Source organism: Melanerpes formicivorus, unplaced genomic scaffold (genome assembly GCF_026170545.1).
Source record: "Melanerpes formicivorus ecotype bairdi unplaced genomic scaffold, bMelFor1.0.p_v2 SCAF_13, whole genome shotgun sequence".
NCBI classification, from domain to species: domain Eukaryota; kingdom Metazoa; phylum Chordata; class Aves; order Piciformes; family Picidae; genus Melanerpes; species Melanerpes formicivorus.
This window is the reverse complement of record NW_027142365.1, coordinates 17842014-17866669: the sequence shown is the minus strand read 5'-3', so window position 1 is coordinate 17866669 and position 24656 is coordinate 17842014. Positions and strand designations below refer to the sequence as shown.

Here is a 24656-nt window from a genome sequence, read left to right as displayed (position 1 = left end):
AAACATCTCATTGTGGTTTACTCCCAAAGTAACTGTAAGAGATTTTCTTCTCCACCCACCTGGCTCACAATTTCTGAAGCTTTTTTGGCTCGTTGTATATCCAGGGTATCCATGCTCACTTCCATTCCCTTTCCTTTGATTTCATTCTCCAAGTCTTTCTTGTATTCTTTCTGGAAAGAAAAGCATTGCAAACACTCACATGCCTGACAGCCAAATCCTGAAATTGTCCCTACTTTAATCTGTGTGATTCCACTCAACAGCACTCCTAAAATATCAAGTGTATAGATCAATAGCAAGCTCATGGTGTTGACTCAACACCATTAGCTTTGTAGGGCTCATTCACAAGACATCTATGCTGTAGCTGCTGGCAAATGGAAATACTCCTTTAACTGACTGCCAGCTTCAGATCTGACCAAGCCTCTCCTATCTCCCTGTCTTTGCAGCTTCAGCAGCCACAATCACAGACACATACAGGCTGGAGAGATGCTGCCTTTTTATGATGGATATGTAGACACCTCATGAGGGACTTGTAAGACATTTACATGCAGATGTAGTGCTGAGGGATGTGGTTTAGTGGTGGGCTGGGCAGTGGTGGGCTAACAGTTAGACTAGATGTTCTTAAAGGTCTTTTCCAACCTAAACAGTTAGGAAGGGTAAGGAGCAGCTGCAGTGCTTCTGTGTGGTCCTTACAACTAAACTATCCTCTCTGCCTTTTGCCATAGTCTCTGGAGAGAGCCTGATACCCCAGGGCAGGACCAGCATTAAGGGGTCTTGCAGACCCACAGATGAGGCTTACTCTCTCAGCAGTGCATTGCAAGATTGGGGTCTTAAGGCTTTAGTATCTCTCTGTTTATCAATTGGCCTTAACTAAACAAGCAGCTATGTAGACCTAAAAGCCACAGCACCTGCAGCTACAGGACACAACCCAGGCCAGGTATGGTTTGTGAGGACCAAATTCATCCTGGAAAAGATGATGTAAAGGTTAAAGTTCTGGGAAGGCTTAACTTCCCCTGTATGCTGATTATGCAGCTTTTAGACCCTATGCAGTTCAACAGATGAGGTGTGTGGTGAAATGTGAGGTACTGCTACTGCCAAGGTCAATAACCAGCTGTGGGTAGGGCTGGGGTGGGCAGGGCAGGGCAGGGCAGGGCAGGGCAGGGCAGGGCAGGGAAGGGAAAGGAAGGGAAGGGAAGGGAAGGGAAGGGAAGGGAAGGGAAGGGAAGGGAAGGGAAGGGAAGGGAAGGGAAGGGAAGGGAAGGGAAGGGAAGGGAAGGGAAGGGAAGGGAAGGGAAGGGAAGGGAAGGGAAGGGAAGGGAAGGGAAGGGAAGGGAAGGGAAGGGAAGGGAAGGGAAGGGAAGGGAAGGGAAGGGAAGGGAAGGGAAGGGAAGGGAAGGGAAGGGAAGGGAAGGGAAGGGAAGGGAGCGCCAGGTGCAGTACCAACCGTGCTTGCAATCTCAGAAGCTTTCTTGGCTCGTCTTATCTCAGGAGTATCTGGACCAACCTGCATGCCTTTCCCCTTAATCTCTGTTTCCAGGTCTTTCCTGTATTGTTTCTGTGAAGACAAAGCTCCATACAGTACATTCACAACAGCCAGAGAGTTTCAATTCAGGTTTAGCACAGAAGATCCAAGCCTAAGATTCAGAGTCAATCAGAAAGCTCAAGTTAAGACTCACAATTGCCAAGATAAGCTTGTGTCAGGAAAACACACAGCAAATGACAGAAGGAAACCTTTCACTGCAGGTACAAAACTCTACCACTGAATTTTTAATTTGGCAGAGGGTAGGGGGAATCAGTCCCTGCTTGCTACAATTATCCTCTAGAGTAAAGGGGACACTGAGCTCTGCAGAACATCATGCAGTAAGCTGGTACTTGGTGCCAGCCTCAGTGACAAAGATTTTACTTTTAAGCAAATATTTTCTTTCTGAACAGACTATATGTTAGAAATGTAATGCCATGCAGAACTGTTTCCAGGGAGCTTTCAAAGCAGGAGGTTGTAATTTATTCCTTGAATTATTCCTGAAGCACAGCCCATAGGCAAGTGGCAGTGTTCATTCATGGCTGCTGCTTCTTTCTCAAAACATTTATGGTGGTATCCTGGGGTGCATTGAGCAGGCTGTGGTCAGCAGATCTAGGGAGGTTCTCCTCTCCCTCTACTCTGCCCTGGCAACGCCACATCTGGAGTACTGTGTCCAGTTCTGGTCTCCTCAGTTCGAGAGGGAGAGGGATATACTAGAGAGAGTCCAACAGAGGCTAGAAGGATAAGGAACTGGAACACCTGTCTGCTGAGGAAAGGCTGAGAGACCTGGGGCTGTTGAGTCGGGAGAAGAAAAGACTGAGAAGAGATCTTCTTAAGCTTCATACATATCTGAAGGGGGGCTGTCAAGAAGCAGGGGCCAAGTTCTTTTCAGTGGTGTCCTGTGATAAGACAAGGGGCAATGGATACAAAGGGCAACAAGGCTGGGGAGAGGCCTTGAGCACAAGCCCTATGAGGAGAGTCTGAGGGAGCTGGGGTTGTTTAGCCTGGAGAAGAGGAGGCTCAGGGAAGACCTCATTGCTGTCTACAACTACCTGAAGGGTGGTTGTAGCCAGGAAGGGGTTGGTCTCTTCTCCCAGGCAAGCAGCAGCAGAACAGGAGGACACAGTCTCAAGCTGCACCAGAGGAAGTTTAGGCTGGAGGTGAGGAGAAAGTTCTTCACTGAGAGAGTCATTGGTCATTGGAATGTGCAGCCCAGGGAGGTGGTGGAGTCCCCATCCCTGGAGGTGTTCAAGAGGGGATTGGATGTGGCACTTGGTGCCATGGTCTAGTCATGAGGTCTGTGGTGACAGGTTGGGCTTGATGATCCTTGAGGTCTCTTCCAACCTTAGTGATACTGTGATACTGGAACACAGGAAGTCCCACCTGACCATGAGGAAAAAACTTCTTTCCTGTGAGGGTGCTGGAGCCCTGCAGCAGGCTGATCAGAGAGGTTGTGGAGTCTCCTTCTCTAGAGACTTTCAAGACCCACCTGGATGTGTTCCTGTGTGACCTGCCCTAGGTGATCCTGCATTGGCAGGAGGGTTGGACTCAGAATCTTTCAGAGGTCCCTTCCAAGCCCCTAGCATTCTCTGATTCTATGATTATAAATAACCAGGAATCAAAATGAGCATTTCCTCTTCAGCTTCTTCAAGCAGTGACACATTCTTTTCCATCACCAAATGGTATTACAATATAGCACTGAAATATTGTATGCAAGAGTCAAACTGGGGTGCTTTTCCAACTAAAAACTAAGATTCTCAAGCAGTGCTACTTCTGCTACTATGGCAGTAACCACTCCTCTAGTCTGATTTATCTCTGCCTATGGAAAACAGGTGAGGTTTTTCCCCCAAAATCAATCCCCAGAATTCAATAATTTCTTCTTTCTGGTTTGTTAATTAATATTTTTTAAGGTTGTAAATATCTTTCTGCTCAATGCAATGGTCTAGCACTAATAAGGACAAGAAGGGGGGAAAAAAAAAAAGACTTGCAGTCTTCCATCTCTGTCTCACTCTAACATGGAAATAAAGGTGTAAAAAAAGTTCTCTACTTTGCAAGACACAGTTTTATGCCAAAACTCTGAGTTTAACCCTGTGACAGACAGCCTGGAGAAGAGGAGGCTCCAGGGAGACATAATAGCAGCCTTCCACTACATTAAGGGGGCCTACATGAAGGACTATTTACAAAGGGGGCCTGCATGAGGCTATTTACTAAGGCTTGCAGGGTCAGGACGAGGGACAATGGCTTCAAACTAGAGAAGAGCAGATTCAGATTGGATGTTAGGAGCAACTTCTTTACTGTGAGGGTGGTGGAACCCTGAAACAGGTTGACCAGGGAGGCAGCTGAGGCCCCTTCCCTAGAGATATTCAAGGTGGATGAGGCCTTGAGCAGCCTGGGCTGGTGGAAGACGTTCCTGCTCGTGGCAGGGAGTTTGCAACTAGATCACAGTATCATAGTATCAGTCAGGGTTGGAAGGGACCACAAGGATCATCTAGTTCCAACCCCCCTGCCATGGGCAGGGACACCCCACACTAGATCAGCCTGGCCACAGCCTCAGCCAGCCTGGGATGGAGCCTCAACCACCTCCCTGGACAACCCATTCCAGGGCTTCACCACTCTCATGGGGAAGAACTTCCTCCTCACCTCCAGCCTGAATCTCCCCACCTCCAGCTTCATTCCATTCCCCCTAGTCCTATCACTCCCTGAGATCCTGAGCAGTCCCTCCCCAGCCTTCCTGTAGCCCCCTTCAGATACTGGAAGGCCACAATTAGGTCACCTGGGAGCCTTCTCTTCTCCAGATGACCTTTGAAGTCCCTTCCAACCCAAACCATTCTACAGTTCTGTGATTCCTTCATTTTTTTCACAGTGATCACACTGGCCCTGTGGATGGCATTCCCTCTGGTTCTTAAGGATGTGTCTATATATATGTGTGTGCAAATAAACATACATATATGTATACACACAGTAAATGAATATAAAATATATAAATATATCTATATTACTCTCAAAGAATGACTGCAAGAGTAGTCAGGGATTTGGAACAGGCTCCCCAGGAGGTGGTGGAGTCACCATACCTGGAGGTTGTGGTAGGGAGAAACTTCAACCCACCACAGAGGTGTTTGAGGGCCTTGTGGCCATGACACTTTGGGACATGGCTTAGGGGGCACGGTGGTGTTGGGTTGATGGTTGGACTCGATGATCTTGGAGGGTTTTTCCAACCCAGACAATTCTATGATTAGTTAATTCTCATCCTCCAGGAGTAAGAAATCATCAAAAGATTATTTCACAGGAAAGAGTGGGACATGGACTTGATGGAGTGGGTCCAGGGGAGGACTGTGAAGATGATCAGAGGGCTGGAATACCTCACCTATGAGGACAGGCTGAGGGAGCTGGGGTTGTTCAGGGACATCTTAAGAGTGGTCTTCCAGCACCTGAAGAAGGCTGCAAGAAGCCTGCAGAGAGACTGTTTACAAAGGCCTGCAGTGATAGGACAAGGGGCAATGGTTTGAAATGAGAGGAGATTTCGACTGGATTCTAGGAAGAAGTTCTGCACTGTGATGGTGGTGGAACACTGGCACAGGTTGCCCAAGGAGGTGGTTGAGGTCCCATCCCTGGAGATATCTGGGGTTGGGCTTGACAAGGTTCTGATCTGGTGGAGGATGTTCCTGCTGGCTGCAAGGGGGTTGGACTGGATGACCTCTGGAGGTCCCTTCCAACCCAAGCCACTCTGTGATTCTGTGACTCCCTGAAGGCATGAAGTGCAGCACAAATCTCACCTTCCCTCTTCCCTCCTCACTGCCACGTCCCAGGCAGCCTGTGCAAGCTCACCCACAGGAGCTGAAGCCGTGCCAGATCTTACAGCTCTGCTAACCACACAGTTCTTCAAGGTGGTCCTCAAGAGACAGCTCATAGATCAAAGAGTTTTAAACTTGCATTCCCAGCCCTTCACTGGGGGTAGGGTGCACACTTTTGTGTCTCTATATAACCTCCAGAGCAACTTAGACTAACACAGGCAATACCAAAGCTCAGTATGCTCTGGAAAGAGCCTCCACCTGTGTGGTTGCATTGGATGAAGGCTCAAGAAAACCCATTTCTTCAGGAAAAGAGGTCTTTACAAGTAAAATAAGTTTGTCTGGAGAACAGAATCTTCCCCAGATTCCTGGCAGCCATTACCAGTATTAATTTGGGGACAGCAGGTCCACAATTCCAAAAACATCAGAATTATTTCCTTGGCTTTTCTTTACCAGCCCATTAACAGCCACCTCTTTTTCTGTCACAGCATTAATTACAGTGGCTGAACAAATAAACAGATGGAAAAATGAAGCCAGTTGAAAATGTTGTGCCTGCTGACAGCACTAACCATTCCCACTGACCTTTCAATTGCCTGAAAATCTGAAACGTTTCTCCTAAGCTGTTTACTTTTGCAGAGCTTTTCTGTGTTCTACAGTGAATCACAGAATCAGAGAATTGTCAGGGTTGGAAGGGACCTCAAGGAGCAGCCAGTTCCAATCCCCCTGCCATGGCCAGGGACACCTCACAGTACAGCAGGTTGCTCACAGCCACATCCAGCCTGGCTGCAAAAACCTCCAGGCAGGAAGCTTCCATCACCTCCCTGGGCAACCTCTGCCAATCTTTCACCACCCTCATGGGGAAGAATTTCTTCCTAACATCCAATCTCAATCTACCCATTTCTAGATTTTTTTCTATTCCCCCCAGTCCTATCACTCCCTGATACCCTCAGAAGCCCCTCCCCAGCTTTCTTGTAGTCCCCTTCAGATACTGGAAGGCCACAAGAAGGTCTCCCTGGAGCCTTCTCTTCTCCAGACTGCACAACCCCAACTCTCTCAGTCTGTCTCCATATCAGAGCAGCTCCAGCCCTCTGCTCCTCCTCGTGGCCCTTCTCTGGACACCTTCCAGCCCCTCCAGAGCCTTCCTGTAATAGGGGTTCCAGAACTGGACACCGTACTGGAAACACAGTGAAGCAGAAACAGCCTTTGTTTCAATACTTCCCTATTTCATCACAGATTACGTTAAAAAAAAGAAACAAGTGGAAGATTTTCAGTCAGATATAACCCAAAGAGTGACCTTGGTGTGACATCCATAACCTGGGCTAGCATAACTTACCTCATTTAGTATCTGAGCTGCGTTTTTCACTCGAATCAAGTCAGGTGTATCTTCAAACACTGTCATGCCTTTTCCTTTCATCCCTTCTTCCAAATCTTTTCTATACTCTTTCTAAGGATTTGAGAAGAGGGGGAAAAGAAAAAAAAAAAATGAAAAAAGAGAGAGAGATTTTTCCACTTAATATCATGAGGAAGATCTTGAAAAGAAATGCCACTTAGTAAATGTCTGAGAGGGTCCCTTTGAAACTTTGATGAAATATGAATTAACCCAAGCACAGATTACAGAGAATTGGAAAGCAGGAAATCAAAAGGCACTACAAGGGAAAAGTGAAAAGGTTTCAGTGCAGCTGTGGTGCCCTTTAAAAATAGCCCTCTCCTCTTCTGGGCCACAGAGCAAACCCATCATTTCATAATGCAATAAACATAAACAAGGTTACTGTTGGCTCCCAAATTCAGCTCATAGAATCGTTAGGGTTGGAAGAGACCTCAAGGCTCAGCCAGTTCCAAACCCCTGCCATGGGCAGGGACACCTCACACTACAGCAGTTTGCTCAGAACCACATCCAGCCTGGCTGCAAACACCTCCAGGGATGAGGCCTCCATCACCTCCCTGGGCAACCTGTGCCAGGCTCTCACCACCCTCATGGGGAACAACTTCTTCCTAACATCCAATCTGAATCTACCCACTTCTACTTCTTTTCCATTCCCCCCAGTCCTATCACTCCCTGACACCCTCAAAAGTCCCTCCCCAGCTTGCTTGTAGTCCCCCTTAAGATACTGGGTATCTGCAGCCCTGATGTTTGTAATTAGGAATTGTGCTGCTGCCTTTACTTCAGAATTTGGCCAAACAGTAAGATAAGCAAGAACCAACCAATACTCAAAACATAAAACCAGTTTTGAATAGCAAGCTAAAAAGGCTTAAGATCAGAGGATTTCCAGTCATGGGGAGGGAAAAAGGTTATAGAATTTATAATGCACCATAGAACTGATGAACACTGGACAAATCTTTAACAGTAGGCCCCTCCTAAAAACATTTGCTTAGGGCAGACGAGGTAATATCACAGCTATGTGCTGGGATTTTGGTCTCCTTCATTTTCATGTATGATAGAATACACATTTCATTTTCAATTCAATTAGCTCACAGGGACTCCACACAACTTGAGGCCTCCACATAACTGCAACAGACCTGAAATAATTACTCAGAAAGGATAAACTGCCATCTGGAGACTGACAGAAATCCTCCTTCCCACCCCCTGAACAGGAGGATTCATTTCTATCTGGAAAGAAAAACTCCAGGCCCTCTCCAAAGCCCTATCTAACAGATGTTTTTTTGCAGCATGCCTGGAAGGGCACCAAATTTAGGTTATGTCAGCCCAGGAGAAGAAGACATTCCAAAACTGAGGCTTCCCAGGGGGATTGTCCTGGCAATGTTCTGCCACCTCCAGGTGTTGATGGAGTAATCTAATTTGTTCATTAGCTCTGGTTTTCTGGTTCAGGTGTGCTGAGCATTAGCATTTCCTTATGCTCAAAAGGAAACTTCAGAAAGTACTGATTGTCACTCCAGGACTGCTCAGAATAGAAATTACCCTTGGCCACTATTACTCATGAAGTCCCCTTCTGTATTCCCCTCCCCCTCTACTCTGTCCTTGTGAGGCCACACATGGAATATTGCATCCAGTTCTGGACTCCCCAGTTTGAGAGGGACAGGGATCTACTGCAGAGAATCCAAAGGAGGGCTACAAGGATGCTGAAGGGACTGCAGCACTGCCTGGGGAGGAGAGGCTGAGAGCCCTGGGGCTGTTTAGTCTGCAGAAGTGAAGACTGAGAGGGGATCTAATAAATGTTTATAAATATCTGAGGGCTGAGGGTCAAGAAGGAAGGGACAGGGACAGGCTCTGCTCACTTGTGCCCTGTGATAGGGCATAGGTATAAACTCCAGCACAGGAGGTTCCATCTCAAAATGAGAGGAACTTCTTGACTGTGAGGGTCCCAGAGCCCTGGAGCAGGCTGCCCAGAGAGGTTGTGGAGTCTCCTTCTCTAGAGACTTTCAAGACCCATCTGGATGCATTCCTGTGTGACCAGTGCTGGATTCTTTGATCCTGCTCTAGCAGAAGGGTGGGACTGGAAGACCTCCAGAGGTCCCTTCCAACCCCTAACATCCTGTGAGCCTGTGATTTCCCTACCAAGTGGAGCTGTTCAGCTCTCAGTAGCTTTTAGTGATGCTGCTGGTTGCTCATTTATAATTCAAAACCAAAGCAAGCCAAAAGAAACCAATAAAAATCCTTTACCTCTTTGAGGAGGTTAGTGACTTCTTTTATATGCAGGAACCCTGGGGTCTTGTCTAAATCCATTGAGGGTCTTCCCTTGATCCCCTCTTCAAAATCTCTGCGATACATTTTCTGTTGAAGCAAACCCAACATTGAGTGGTAGCTGCAGTGCATTGCTAAGCATATTTCAGCAAGAACTCTGTAAACTGCAATGAGCCATGCCATAAACCAGTTAGCACACTGATAGGCAGCTTTATTACTCATTTCATTATCTAGATTATCTCTACTATACACAGACAACTCAGACAAAAATGTGTGATACATCCACAGATAATTCATAGAATTCATAGATTCATGGAATACCAGGTTAGAAGGGACCCCAAGGATCATCTAGTCCAACCTTTCAGGGGAAAAATACAGAACCATAGAATCATAGAATTATCAGGGTTGGAAGGGACCTCAAGGATCAGCCAGTTCCAACCCCCCTGCCATGGGCAGGGACACCTCACACTACAGCAGGTTGCTCACAGCCAGAGCCAGCCTGGCTGCAAAAACCTCCAAGCAGGAGGCTTCCACCACCTCCCTGGGCAACCTGTGCCAGGCTCTCACCACCCTCATGGGGAATAACTTCTTCCTAACATCCAATCTGAATCTAGGTGATCAGGCTGGAGGTCAGGAGGAAGTTTTACACAAAGAGAGTGATTGCCCATTGGAATGGACTGCCCGGGGAGGTGGTGGAGTCGCCGTCACTGGAGGTGTTCAGGAGGAGACTTGATGGGGTGCTTGGTTACATGGGTTAGTTGATTAGGTGGTGTTGGATGATAGGTTGGACGCGATGATCTCGAAGGTCTCTTCCAACCTGGTCTGGTCTATTCTATTCTATTCTATTCTATTCTATTCTATTCTATTCTATTCTATTCTATTCTATCTTGCAAGGTCCCTTCCAACCCCTGACATTCTGTGATACGTCAGTTAAGGCATGAGGTAAAACTGGGCTTTGAAGCTTCCGTCCCTTCCCACCTCCAAGTTCTCCTTCATTATAGATGGAATTAGAGGCAAAAGTTTATAAAGTCATTAATCTCTGATCTAGCTGACCTCCTGAGCTCCTTCTCAATTCAATGATGAAATCTTTCTGGCCTTCAGAGACAGAAACAAAGCTGAAGGAAGAACTGTGGTACAGAACAGCAAAGAGAACTACTCAGTACTAATTCCACCACATCCTCTACTGACAAAACTTTGCCAATCTGCTTCATCCATTTCCTTAACCTGAGGATGAAATGCCTGACAGCTTCTCTGCTGATCTGCCTTTGACTACTTCAAGCACACATTTTCACTGACCTCACTTTGCATCTTTTGAGCCTCCTTTGAAACCTGATACATCGGTGTATCCACGAACTCCAGCATCGATCTGCCTTTAGATTTTTCATAGTTCTCCTTGTACTTGACCTAAGGAAATGAAAATGAAGGCTGTTAACAGCTGGCAGGGACCTGGGGGTGCTGGTCGATGGCAGGCTGAACATGAGCCAGCAGTGTGCCCAGGCAGCCAGGAGGGCCAATGGCATCCTGGCCTGTATCAGGAACAGTGTGGCCAGCAGGAGCAGGGAGGTCATTCTGCCCCTGTACACTGCACTGGTTAGGCCACACCTTGAGTCCTGTGTCCAGTTCTGGGCCCCTCAGTTTAGGAAGGAGGTTGACTTGCTGGAAGGTGTCCAGAGAAGGGCAACAAAGTTGCTGAGAGGTTTGGAACACAGCCCTGTGAGGAGAGGCTGAGGGAGCTGGGGTTGCTTAGCCTGGAGAAGAGGAGGCTCAGGGGTGACCTTATTGCTGTCTACAACTACCTGAAGGGAGGTTGTAGACAGGCAGAGGTTGGTCTCTTCTCCCAGGCAACCAGCACCAGAACAAGAGGACACAGTCTCAAGCTGTGCCAGGGGAGGTTTAGGCTGGAGGTGAGGAGAAAGTTCTTCCCAGAGAGGGTAATTGGCCATTGGAGTTGTCTGCCCAGGGAGGTGGTGGAGTTCCTGTACCTGAAGGTGTTAAAAAATGGATTGGATGTGGCACTTGAAGCCATGGTTTAGTTAGTCATGAGATATTGGGTCATAGGTTGGACTTGATGATCACTGAGGTCTTTTCCAACCTGGCTGATTCTATGATTCTACAATTATTTACATCTGAAGTGCAGAGGAACAGGTATGATGGTCTGGGTTTGCCTCCTAGTGGAAATAACTGTAAATGTCACACAATAAATCCCTTCAGCTGCAGAACCATCAAAACTCCTCTCCATCTACTGATCCTGACTTCACACTTGTACTCCAGTCCTCAATGTATGGAATGAAACCTTAAAAACAAAGAAATAAAAATCTGTGCAATCCAATGAGGTAAATCACATAACCTTTTGCTCCACTGCACTACAGCCCTGCATCAGTGTGGCTTAGGGGTTGACCTGTCAGAGCGTAGCTCCACAGAGCAGGACCTTGGAGTCTTGGTTGATAATAGCTTGTCCAAGGGACAGCAATGTGCCCTGGTGGCAAAGAAGGTCAGTGGCATTCTGGGCTGCATTGAAAAGAGTGTGGCCAGCAGGCCAAGGGAGATTCTCCTCCTCCTCCACTCAGCCCTAGACTACATCTGGAGCATTGTGCACAGTTCTGGGCTCTCCAGCTCAAGAGGGACAGGGAACTACTGGAGGCAGTCCCTACCTATGAGGATGATGAAGGGATTGGAACATCACTCTCTCATGAGGAAAGGCTGAGAGACCTGGAGCTGCTTAGTCTGGAGAAGAGAAGGCTGAGAGAGGACCTTATCAATGTCTACAAATATCTGCAGGGTGGCTGACAGGAGGATGGAGCCAGGCTCTTTTCAGTGATATCCAATGATAGGATGAGGGGCAACGGACTCAATCACAGGAAGTTCCACCTCGACATGAAGAGGAACTTCTCTACTGTGAGGGTGCTGGAGCCCTGGAGCAGGCAGCCCAGAAAGGTTGTGGAGTCTCCTTCTCTGGAGACTTACAAGACCCACCTGGATGTGTTCCTGTGTGACCTGCCCTAGGTGACCCTGCTCTGACAGGGGGTTGGACTCAAGGATCTCCAGAAATCTCTTCAAACCCCTACCATTCTGTGATTCTGTGATTCTGAGGTCTCTGTGATTTATTCACCTTGTTCCATAATGTGAAACACATCCAAGTCCCTATCTCTTTTTAATCTGCAGTTCAGAGTCTCAAAGGCTCTACAATAGGAACAGATTTCAAATGGGCAAACCAACAAACTAGCTGCTGCTCATACAGCAAAGCCTGACATTTTTGTCTTCAGAGTTCATGCCAAAGAGAATTACATCTATACCACATGAGGGAAATGTTCCACATAGGGAACTCTCTCTCTCACCAAGATAATGAAAATAGATTAAGTTTGGCCTGTCAAGATCAGTCTGTTTGTGTCCAAACATGCCCATCAAGCTTTCTTCTCAGCTGCTGGAATTTATTCCCACAGAACAGAACCACAGAGTGATTTCAGCAGGAAAAGACCTTTAAGACCATCAGGTCCAACTATTCTCTAACTCTGCCAAGGATGGGGCTAAGCCATGTCCCTCAGCACCACATCTCTGCCTCTTTGAAATACTTCCAGGGATGGGGATTCAACCACCTCCCTGGGCAGCCTGTGCCAGAGCCCTTTCAGGGAAGAAGTTTCTTCTCATCTCCAATCTAAACCTCTCCTGGGATAAATTGAGGCCATTTACCCTCATCCTATCACTTGCTACTAGGAAGAAGAGACCAACCCTCACCTGGCTTCAACCTCCTCTCAGGGAGTTGTATACAGTAATGAGGTCTCCCCTCAGCTTCCTTTCCTCCAGGCTAAACAACCTCAGCTCCCTCAGCTGCTCCTCACCAGTCCTCTTCCCCAGACCCTTCACCAGCTTCATTGTCCTTCTCTGGACACACTGAAGGCCCCAAAACTGATTCCAGTACTCAAGGTGTGGCCTCACCAATGCTGAATCAGGAGGACAATCACTTCCCTGGTCCTGCTGGTCACACTATTCCCAGAACCAGGCCAGGATGCTGTTGGCCTTCTTGACCATCTGGGCACATGCTGGTTCATCTTCAGCTGGGCACCTTGGGTAAAATGAGACTTGGGCAGATCTTGGGCAAAATGACAGGACAAGGGGCAATGGTTGCATGCTGGAGCAGAGGAGGTTCCACATGAACATTAAAAAAAACATTTTCACTGTGAGGGTGACAGAGCCCTGGAACAGGCTGCCCAGAGAGGTTGTGGAGACTCCTCTGGAGCCATTCAAAACCTGTGTGACCTACTCCACGTGATTCTGCTCTGGCAGAGGGGCTGGAATGGATAAGCATTCAAAGTCTCTTTCAACCTCTAACATTCTGTGAGATTTGCAGGGAAAGAAGTCAGCTACACAAAGAAAGGAAAAGGCAGGAAAGGTTTCACACATATAAGAAGAAATGCTCAAGTGCCACAAGTGTATGTGGTGCTTATCCAGTATATTATAGAATCATAGCATCACTTCAGTTAGAAAAGGCCTCAAGGCCAACCACCATCTAACTCTAGTTGTTCTAGTAACTGACATACTTCTCCTAAATGCTTTTTCTTCACCATGTCCTACATCTACTCTGGTTACAGAATCACAGAATGTTAGAGGTTGGAAGGGACCGTGGAAGCTCATCCAGTCCAACCCCCTGCCAGAGCAGGAGCACCTAGAGCAGGTCACACAGAAACACATCCAGGTGGCTCCTGCATACCTCCAGAGAAGGACACTCCACAACCCCCCTGGGCAGCCTGTTCCAGCATTGTCACCCTCACAGGGAAAAAATTTTCCTTGTGTTTCCATGGCACTTCCTCTGCCTCAGCTTCCACCACTGCCCCTTGTGCTGGCATTGGGCAGCACCCAGCAGAGCCTGGCTCCAGCCTCTGGGCACTCACCCTGCACATCTTGAGCAACAGCAATGAAGTTACAGCACTGCAGTGGTCCACAAATGAGACCAAGAAGCAAGCAGCACAGATCTCTCTTTTGTAGAGTGACTACACACACAACATTCCTCACTACATCTGTATTTCAAGATCACTACTTACCTCACTCTGTGTTTTGCTGATGTTTAAAGCATGGTTTAAATACAGCAGATTTGGTAGATCTGAAGCTGGGTCGTGTAGGCTTTCCAGATCTTTCTTGTAGTTCACCTGGAAGAAAGAATTCAGATTATGTAAAAGAAAGATTAGTAAAATCATTCACAGCTTCCTGCTCTTTGAAACACTTCCAGGCACAGAGACTCACAGTATCACAGAAATACTCAGGTTGGAAATGACTCTCAGGATCACCAAGTCCAACTGAGGGTTCTCAGTTGGGCTCTACAAGGTTCACCCCTACAGCATATCCCCAAGCACCACATCCAAACCACTTTTACACACATCCAGAGCTGGTGACTCCACCACCTCCCTGGGCAGCACATTCCAAAGCCTGACCACTCTTGCTGGGAAAAAATTCTTCCTGATGTCCAGTCTAAACCTGCCCAGTCATAGCTTCAGGCCATTCCCTCTTGTTCTATCACTAATTACCTGGGAGAAGAGACCAGCACCAACCTCTTCACAACCTCCTTTCAGGTAGCTGTAGAGAGCCAAGAGGTCTACAAATATCTGAAGGGTGGCTGTCAGGAAGATGGAGTCAGGCTCTATTCAGTGATATGCAGTGACAGGATGAGGAGCAGTGGACTCAATCACAGGAAGTTCCATCTCAACAGGAGAAAAAAGCTTCTTTATTGAGACCAGCACCAACCTCTCCATAACCTCCTTTCAGGTAGCTGTAGAGAGCCAGGAGGTCTACAAATATCTGAAGGGTGGCTGTCAGGAAGATGGAGTCAGGCTCTATTCAGTGATATGCAGTGACAGGATGAGGAGCAGGGGACTCAATCACAGGAAGTTCCATCTCAACAGGAGAAAAAAGCTTCTTTATTGAGACCAGGACCAACCTCTCCACAATCTCCTTTCAGGTAGCTGTAGAGAGCCAGGAGGTCTCCCCTCAGCCTCCTCTGTTTCACACTAACCATCCCCAGCTCCTTCAGTCACTGTTCACGAGATTTATTCTCATGAAGCCCTTCACAGGTTCCTTGTCCTCCTCTGCACTCACTCCAGCACCTCACTGGAGAACCTGCTCCTGCAGGGGGATTGGTCAGGATGCTCTTTCGAGGTACCTAACGTTCTGTGATTCCTATTGCAGGGTGGATGCCCAGAAAGCAAATGCTTGCCTGAAGAATCTCCGCCAGCCACTAGATGGGGGTCATTTACTACTATTTGGAGGAACAGCAACAGCCACTAGAGGATTCATCCTGCTGAGAAATTATTTGGGAACTACTGCAACTTTTCCTCAAAATAGGACACTTAAACCAGACTCACACTTTGTATGACTTTACAGACTAGGAAAGAATTATTGTGGGATGTTTTTTCCCACCCTGCCTAACCCCCAAAACTTAAACCAATACCATCTCCCTACAATACTTTGAGTTTACTCATTTGGAACATTAGAATCATAGAATTGTTAGGGTTGGAAGGGACCTCAAGGATCAGCCAGTTCCAAGCCCCCTGCCACAGGCATGGACACCTCACACTGCAGCAGGTTGCTCACAGCCACATCCAGCCTGGATGCAAAAACCTCCAGGCATGAGGCTTCCACCACCTCCCTGGGCAACCTCTGCCAGTGTCTCAGCACCCTCATGGGGAAGATAGATGTTTTGGTTTGTTTTTCTTTTGCTCTTGAGAAAGGAATGACACTGTTCAGATACAATTATCTAAACCCAAGTATATAAAAGAGTTAAAGAGAAGTGTTCCTGGATATTCACAGTATCACCAAGGTTGGAAGAGATCTCAAAGCTCATCGAGTTCAACCTGTCACCACAGACCTCATGACTAAACCATGGCACCAAGTGCCACATCCAATCCCCTCTTGAACATCTCCAGGGATGGGGACTCCACCACCTCCCTGGGCTGCACATTCCAATGGCTAACAACTCTCTCTGGGAAGAACTTTCTCCTCACCTCCAGCCTAAATCTCCCCTGGCACAGCTTGAGGCTGTGTCCTCTTGTTCTGGTGCTGGGGGCCTGGGAGAAGAGACCAATCCCCCTGCTACAACCTCCCTTCAGGGAGTTGTAGAGACCAATGAGGTCTCCCCTGAGCCTCCTCTTCTCCAGGCTAAACAACCCCAGATCCCTCAGCCTCTCCTCACAGGGCTGTGCTCAAGGCCTCTCCCCAGCCTTGTTGCCCTTCTCTGGACACCTTCAAGTGTTTCAATGTCCTTCTTAAACTGAGGAGCCCAGAACTGGACACAGGACTCAAGGTGTGGCCTAACCAGTGCTGAGTACAGGGGCACAATGACTTCCCTGCTCCTGCTGGCCACACTATTCCTGATGCAGGCCAGGATGCCCTTGGCCTTCTTGGCCACCTGGGCACTGTTCAATACAGTTTGCTTTCAGCAAAGACAGGCAGTATAGAATCACAGAACCACTGAGGCTGGAAAAGACCTTTAAGATCATTGAGTCCAACCACCAACCCAACTACCATAACCACTCAACTATATCCTGCAGCACCACATCTACAGCTTCTCAAACACCCCCAGGGATGGGGACTCCACCACCTCCTTGGGCAGCCTGTTCCAACCCCTCACCCCTCTTGAAGGAAAGAAATTTTTCCTAACCTCCAACCTAAACCTCCTCTGGCACAACTTAAGCTCATTTCCTCTCATCCTATCACTGCTTGCTTGGGAGGCCAACGCTGGCAAGTGTTAATCACTTGATGAAGTTGTCGAAGACAACTTCCAACCAGCCTATAGTAGGGCTTTCGTACTTCTGAGAGCTGCATGCCCATGTTTACAGGAAGGAGACTATTCACCCTGCCTCTTTTGGATGACAAATCCTTAAACCCAGTATGATCCACACATGGATCATGTTCTTCACTCATGTAGGCAGCCATCAGTTTGCACATTTCTTATAATAATAATGACTTCCAGTCAGTCTTTTTTTTTTACTAACCATTTACATTTCTGAAATGATTTATAACTTCTGTTGGATCCTTCTCAGAGTCAGCCTCTCCTCTTCCCCTTGGTTGGGGTCCAGCACTTTACAAACATCAGGTGACAGAATCAAGGCTTGTCTCTTGGCCTCCTGAAAGAGCTCATGTTTTCAGCACTGGACATGCTGTCAAACATGCCATGCCAACAGTATTGCCACTTGATAGAGATGTTTTCTCCCATCTGGCTCCAGCAGCAGGGACTCACCGCTGAACCCACTGACTGCTCTACTACCATTCAAAGATCAGCTGGCAGAATGAAGGCTACAAAGCATGCAAATCTGAGTTGTTCAGGCAACTTCTTTCTAGTACCACTGCAGAGATGTCAGCACTTCATAGGATCATAGAAACATTTCAGTTGGAAAAGACCTCCAAGATCACTCAGTCCAACCATTCTCTAACTCTACCAAGGCTGGGGCTAAACCATGTCCCTCAGCACTACATCTCTGCTTCTCTGATACACCTCCAGGGATGGGGATTCAACCACCACCCTAGGGAGCCTGTTCCAGTGACTGAGAACCCTCTCAGTCGAGAATTTTCTTCTAATGTCCAACCTAAGCCTCCCCTGGTGCAAACTGAGACCATTTCCTCTCATTCTATCACTTCACTCCTCTAAAGAGAACCATCTACAAAAGGTCAAACGAATTGCCCTCTGTTTATTTCTTTCCCAAACACAAAGAAACAAAGTAGAAGGTAATTAGCTCAGAGTAAGGAGTCATACCTTTCAACACACTGAGTTAAAGGAGATGGAATCTCATCGCCAAGCTGTGTGGTGCAGCAGACAGGCTGGAGGGAAGGGAGGCCATCCAGAGGGAGCTGGACAGGCTGGAGAGGTGGGCACAAGCCAACCTCATGAAGTTCAATAAGAGCAAGTGCAGGGTCCTGCATTTGGGTCGAGGCAATCCCAGGCACAAATACAGGCTGGGCAGTAACTGGTTGGAAAGCAGCCCTGAGGAGAGAGACTTGGGGGTGCTGGGGGAGGAGAAGCTCAACAGGAGCTCTCAATGTGCACTTCCAGCGTGCAAAGCTAATCAGATCCTGGGCTGCAGCAGGAGAAGTGTGGCCAGCAGGACAAGGGAGGTGATTCTCCCCCTCTACTCAGCCCTGGTGAGACCCCACCTGGAGTACTGCCTCTAGTTCTGGAGCCCCTATTACAAGAGGGATGTGGAGGTGCTGGAACGTGTCCAGAGAAGGGCCAGGAGGATGAGCAGAGGGCTGGAGCACCTCTCCTGTGAGGACAGACTGAAGGAGTTGGGGCTGTTCAGCCTGGAGAAGAGAAGGCTCCCAGGTGACCTCATTGTGGCCTTCCAGTATCTGAAGGGGGCTACAGGAAGGCTGGGGAGGGACTGCTCAGGATCTCAGGTAGTGATAGGACTAGGGGGAATGGAATGAAGCTGGAGGTGGGGAGATTCAGGCTGGAGGGGAGGAAGAAGTTCTTCCTCATGAGAGTGGTGAAGCCCTGGAATGGGTTGTCCAGGGAGGTGGTCGAGGCCCCGTCCCTGGGGGTGTTTAAGCCCAGGCTGGATGAGGCTGTGGCCAGGCTGATCTAGTGTGGGGTGTCCCTGCCCATGGCAGGGGGGTTGGAACTAGATGATCCTTGTGGTCCCTTCCAACCCTGAATGATTCTATGATACTATGATACTATGATCTCTAAATGGGCATGAAAAGAATGCAGGCCCTTGCCGCGGGGCTTTGCCAGAAGCAGAGGAAGAAATGGGTAAGATGCTGTGCCTGCTATACAGACACACTGTATACTAGTAAGATGGAAGCAGATCTTCTGCTTGAGAGGCAGCACTGGGGCCTTCAGGATGTAAATGCGTGCAAATGACAAAGCAAATTCACTTACATCACTTGCCAAGGTGGCTGCAATCTGTGCTTGCTTGAAGGAAGCGCTGTCAAGGGGATTGTACTGGTGGCTCTTCATTTCCTTGCTGAACTGCTCTTTGTATTTCACCTTCCACCAGAGCAAACATATTTAACATTAGCATGTAGCACTTAAAGGAGGCACAGAGAATTCAGACTACAAAGGAGCTCATTAAAAGCTGCAGCCATAAATCTTTAAACAACGGGGAGGTTTCAAGAAGCTGAGGTTTAGCCACACCTGTGACTGTCTTGTGCTGGTTTCAAAGTCATTTTCATGTACCTGAATTTGACTAAAATACCAAAAAAAATAAAAAAGAAGAAGAGAAATAATAATAATAATAATTGAAGATTGTCAGATGCAATTCCTGGTGCTGAAGGATTTATAAGATGGAAAGAGAAACAAAACCATATGACTCACCTGAGTAATCAAATAAGCCAGAACTGTTCAACTAGCAGCAATAATCTCCTTGCTGTGAATCATTCATAATTAAGGTCAAAAATATGCTTTTAATGAAAACAAAATACTATAAGATTAACAGAGGGGAAAAAAAAAAACACTACAAGATGAATAGATTGTAAAATAAATCACTTTGTAAATCTTCAACCACTTGAAAAGTGAAAAGTCAGAATCAAACTTCCCCTTTGGCTGTCTTACCACCATGTCCACATGTCACTCATGCTGTGCCAGGCCATCAGCAGAGCCCCCAGGGATTTATTCTGCCAGAAATGTCTTCCAAGGCCCTGAGGAACCTCTCTACAGCAGAGTCCCTTCTTGGGGACAATGCCCACCACATGACAGTGTCACAGAGCATCATTGTTGTTGCAGTTTGAGCTGGGTGCCCCCCTGCAATGTTTACTTCCTGTGTCCAGAGGTCCAGCCCAGAGGGGTGGACACAGGAAATTATGTAGTATTTCCTACCACAATCCTTTGCACCACTACAAGATCCAGTGTGGGGTCTAGCACGCTCTCTTTTCTTCCTCCTCCATCAGCCAGTAACTGGGGAGATGTCTCCTGGCTTTGGGCCTGGCTAAGCCCAAGGCCACGGGGGGATGGGCAGTCTCAGATCTGGCCAGCTGAGACTAGCCTAGCAGTGGGGGGGGGGGGGGAAAGAAGGAGCCCTGGGGGTCTCGGGTGTACTCTCAGGTGGGGATGGGATCTCTCTGGGTCTATTTTGGGATCTTTCTTTATCACTGCACTTTTGGATTTCTGTAAATGCTCACTGCTTTCCATTTAAACTTTCCATCACTTTTGCAATCCATTTGTCTGAGTGTTTATTGTTGCCGGGGGGGGAAGGGGGCTGCCTCAACCCAGCATATTCTAGAATGTGAAGGAGTTGGGGACAGACCCCCTGCTCACCATAACCATCCTCTGCTACCAAGAATGTGCCCAGATCTGAGACTGCCCATCCCCCCATGACCTTGGACCAAGCCAGGCCCAAAGCCAGGAGACATCTCCCCCAGTTACCAGCTGACGGAGGAGGAAGAAAAGAGAGCGTGCTAGACTCCGCACTGGATCTTATAGTGGTGCAAAGGATTGTGGTATGAAATACTACATAATTTCCTGTGTCCACCCCTCTGGGCTGGACATCTGGATACAGGAAGTAAACACTGCAGGGGGGCACCCAGCTCAAACTGCAACAATTGTAGACAGGCAGAGGTTGGTCTCTTCTCCCAGGCAGCCAGCACCAGAACAAGAGGACACAGTCTCAGGCTGCACCAGGGGAGGTTTAGGCTGGAGGTTAGGAAGAAGTTCTATACAGAGAGAGCTCATTGGAATGGGCTGCTTGGGGAGGTGGTGGAGTCACCATCATTGGAGGTGTTCAGGAGGAGACTTGATGGGGTGCTTGGTGCCATGGGTTAGTTGTTTAGGTGGGTTGGAATGGTTGATAGGTTGGACGCGATGATCTTGAAGGTCTCTTCCAACCTGGTCTGGTCTGGTCTATTCTGTTCTATTCTATTCTATTCTAGCAACTGTCTGCCCTCCCTTCTGCTCTCACACCAAATCCCAGAACGCCAGGTTGGAAGGGACCCTAAGGATCACCTGGTGCAGAAAGAAAGGAGAACTCCACCACATGTAAGAGGAAATGAGCAAAGCACAAATGTTGAGGCAGTAAAAGTTAAATAAGTCAGCAAAACACCATAAAACATGCTGAAGAGCTGAACTCAGAACCTGAAAATACGAAACTGAGCAAACAGTAAATCCTCTGCCCCCCACCCCCGCCTGGGTGTGTGCGAGCATCAAACATCTGCAGACCTCGCACATTTGCCTTGCTGCTTTCCAACAGCTGGGCATAAGGGAGGGGAATAAAGTTCAGCCTGAATTATGCTGCTCTCATGAATGTTACTCAGACACCTGATATCTGAGCCAGGGCAACCTCCATTAGAATTCACCACACTCCGCATTAAATACATAGGCGGCTTTTGCCCTGCTCCTTTTTGCTCTGTTCCCACACCAATGTCTGATGCAGTGGTTAAACCACCTCAATCTCCTTGCACAATTAGAAATGTATTAGTTTTCTTTTTTTTTTCCTTTTCTCCCTTTTTAGCTCTTCCTTGCCTCAAAAGCCTCTCAACATGGTTTAGCTTACACAACCTCCTGACGTTTAGTTGTGATGCTCAGTATTTCATAGAATCACAGAATCAAGCAGGTTGGAAAAGACCTCAGAGATCATCAAGTCCAATCTATTCCCTAACACCTCCTGACAACTAAACCATGGCACCAAGTGCCACATCCTAGCCTTTTTTGAACACCTCCAGGGATGGGGACTCCACCACCTCTCTGGGCAGCACATTCCAATGGGCAATCTCCCTTTCTGGGAAGAACTTTCTCTCACCTCCAGCCTAAACTTCCCCTGGAGCAGCTTGAGATTGTGTCCTCTTGTTCTGGTGCTGGTTGCCTGGGAGAAAAGACCAACCTCTGCCTGGCTACAACCTCCCTTCAGGGAGTTGGAGAGAGCAAGAAGATCTCCCCTGAGCCTCCTCTTCTCCAGGCTAAGCAACCCCAGCTCCCTCAGCCTCTCCTCACAGGGCTGTGCTCCAAACTCCTCCCCACCTTTGTTGCCCTTCTCTGGACACCTTCCAGCAGCTCAACATCTTTCCTAAACTGAGTGGCCCAGAACTGGACACAGGACTCAAGGTGTGGCCTAAGCAGTGCTGAGCACAGGGCAGAATGACTTCCCTGCTCCTGCTGGCCACACTATTCCTGATGCAGGCCAGGATGCCATTGGCCTTCTTGGCCACCTGGGCACACTGCAGGCTCATGTTCAGCTGCTGTCAACCAGTACCCCCAGGTCCCTTTCTGCCTGGCTGCTCTCCAGCCGCTCTTACCCCAGCCTGTAGCGCTGCATGGGATTGTTGTGACCAAAGTGCAGCACCCAGCACTTGGACTTGTTCAGTGCCATCCTGTTGGACTCTGCCCATCTGTCCAGCCTGGCACGGTCCCTCTGCAGAGCTCTCCTACCCTCTAACAGTTTCACACCCACCCCCAACTTGGTGTCATCTGCAAATTTACTGATGGTGGACTCAATGTCCTCGTCCAGATCATCAGGAAAAATATTGAACAGGATGGGGCCCAGCACTGATCCCTGGGGGACACCACTGGTGCCTGGCTGCCAGCTGGCTGTGGCACCATTCACCACCACTCTCTGGGCTCAGCCTCCAGCCAGTTCCTAACCCAGCTCAGAGTGCTGCTGTCCAAGCCAGGGGCTGACAGCTTGGCCAGCAGTTTGCTGTGGGGGACGGTGTCAAAGGCCTTGCTGAAGTCCAGGCAGACTGCTATTTCATTCATCTGGATAAGAAGCAGCCAAAACTAAGCCACCCAAACTGTGTATGTTCAAGACCTACATCATGATTCCAGCACTCAGATTAGGTTTTCAAAGGAAAGAAATCCTGCAATGTTGTTACTTTCAAAGAGGAACTTTATCTGAGCACACAATGAACTCTGTAATCGTTCACACTCGAGTTTGCACTAACTCAAGAAAAGAAGGTCCACTGCCTTCTGCTAGATTCATCTGGTTCACATTGTTTGCTGTTTGCCTTGGCTTTGGATCAAGTGCAAAAGCATCTAACTGAGTCTAAAGGCACTGCCTCTGTCAAAGGAGAATCCACCCTCTGGATGAGCAGTGACAAGCTTGTTCTCTTCTCAAAGGCCTGTCCAAAACTTGCCTTCCAATAAAAATGAGTGTCATGGTGTAAGCTGCCAGCTCCCCCAACACAAAAGTGAGGGGGAAAGTAACACACATCACTCAGGGCTGAGAGAAAGAGATGATAAGAGTTCAGTCTAACATATCATAATCATAATCCATAACTACCTTAGCTAATAATCTGATTAATCTAATAATACAATGCATAATTACTTTAGCTTAACCTATTTGCAGCAGAAGTGCAGTGCAATAGGGGAGGGGGGGAAACAGCATAAAAGAGAAAACCAAAGCCAGCATCTACCCCACTCCCACTTGTCCCACTGCCATGCCTGCAGAAAAGAGCTAACGCCCCCAAACACAGAATCACAGAATGTTAGGGGCTAGAAGGGACCTTGAGAGATCATCCAGTCCAACCCCCCCTGCCAGAGCAGGTCACACAGGAACACAGAACCCCAAAACAGCAACCAGGAAAGGAAGCCTCCCCTCATGCTGCAGTCTGAACTTCATGTCCCATAATACTTTGCCTCAGTTAGCCCTTTCATTGTTTGAAGCTGGCAGGACAGCATCATGGTGTGAATAACAGCAGCAGGTTCATAGAATCATAGAGTAGTCCAGGCCAGAAGGCACCTCCAAAGCTCATCCAGTCTGACCTCCCCACAGTCAGCAGGGACAATCCTCAACTAGATCAGGATGCACAGAGCTCTGTCCAGCCTCACCTTGAATATCTCCAGGGATGGAGCCTCAACCACCTCCCTGTGCAACCTGTTCCAGTGTTCCACCACCCTCGTAGTGGGAGTTAGCCCACGACAATAAGGCAATACTGGAATATGCCATTCCAAAAGCCTTTGAAAACCAAGGACCAAGTCAGCATGCTGAGCAAAACTGTCTTGTGCTCCTTGGGCATCAGCTCACAGCATAACCACATCATGCACCAGAGTTTAAACATCCAACCCACTGCAGGGTGTCTGCTGCCCAGCCAAGAAATGGCCACAGGCTGTGTATGCAGACCAAAAGCACAACTTGGTCTCCTTCTCTGGATGTGTTCCTCTGTGATCTGCTCTAGGTGATCCTGCTCTGGCAGGAGGGTTGCACTAGATGATCCTTCAAGGTCCCTTTCAAGCCCTAACATTCTGTGATTCTGTGATCCTTAATGTTCTTGTGAAGTGTTGACAGTGTCAGTGCCTCACAGCTGGCCTGGCATCTTCTGCCTGCAGCCATTCCATACCAGTTTACAAAAGCTGGATGGTTTTTTTAGTAATTCCTTTCAACCTACAGGTTCCAGCAATAAAACCTCATTAGCATCACTTCAGACCACATCAGTGCTGCTGAAGGCAAGGGGAGCAGTGAATCTGCTCCTCACAGGGTTGTGTGTCCTGATGCCAATGTGCAAAAGGGTTTCAAGTTTAAGCAGACCCCATACACACCAATCCAACTGTAAAGGTTTCTGTTGCAGTGAAGGATGTCCTCATACCTCTAAGGCCCTGCTGCCTTGTCTGGCTCTCTGAATATTGCCTTTGCTCTCCCCAGCACCACCACTCATGTCACTCTGAGGGAAAATTCTTCACTTGGGAGATGGCAGAGCACTGGACCAGGCTGCCCAGAGAGGTTGTTGAGTCTCCTTCCTTGGAGGCAATCCAAACACACCTGAACATGTTCCTGTGTGATTTACTCCAGGTGACCCTGCTCCAGCG

At 48.1% G+C, this 24656-nt stretch overlaps 1 protein-coding gene across 4 annotated transcripts in view; it reads right to left on the bottom strand.

Annotated features, from left to right (window-relative positions):
* LOC137444980 (LIM zinc-binding domain-containing Nebulette) overlaps positions 1-24656 on the bottom strand; it is a 354339-nt gene that overhangs the window by 62168 nt on the left and 267515 nt on the right. Inside the window, exons 1-7 of one of the 4 annotated variants that reach the window (XM_068146342.1) lie at positions 18807-18956; positions 13981-14085; positions 10241-10348; positions 8924-9034; positions 6638-6748; positions 1442-1552; positions 60-170 (exon numbers count right to left, since the gene is read on the bottom strand). The exons of 2 other annotated variants lie outside the window; for them this stretch is intronic. In XM_068146342.1, the coding sequence (XP_068002443.1) occupies positions 60-170; positions 1442-1552; positions 6638-6748; positions 8924-9034; positions 10241-10348; positions 13981-14085; positions 18807-18884 (735 nt within the window). In that variant the 5' untranslated portion in view covers positions 18885-18956. Of the gene's footprint in view, positions 1-59; positions 171-1441; positions 1553-6637; positions 6749-8923; positions 9035-10240; positions 10349-13980; positions 14086-18806; positions 18957-24656 lie in introns of those variants that run through there. One more of the 4 variants, XM_068146343.1, reaches the window with a different exon arrangement.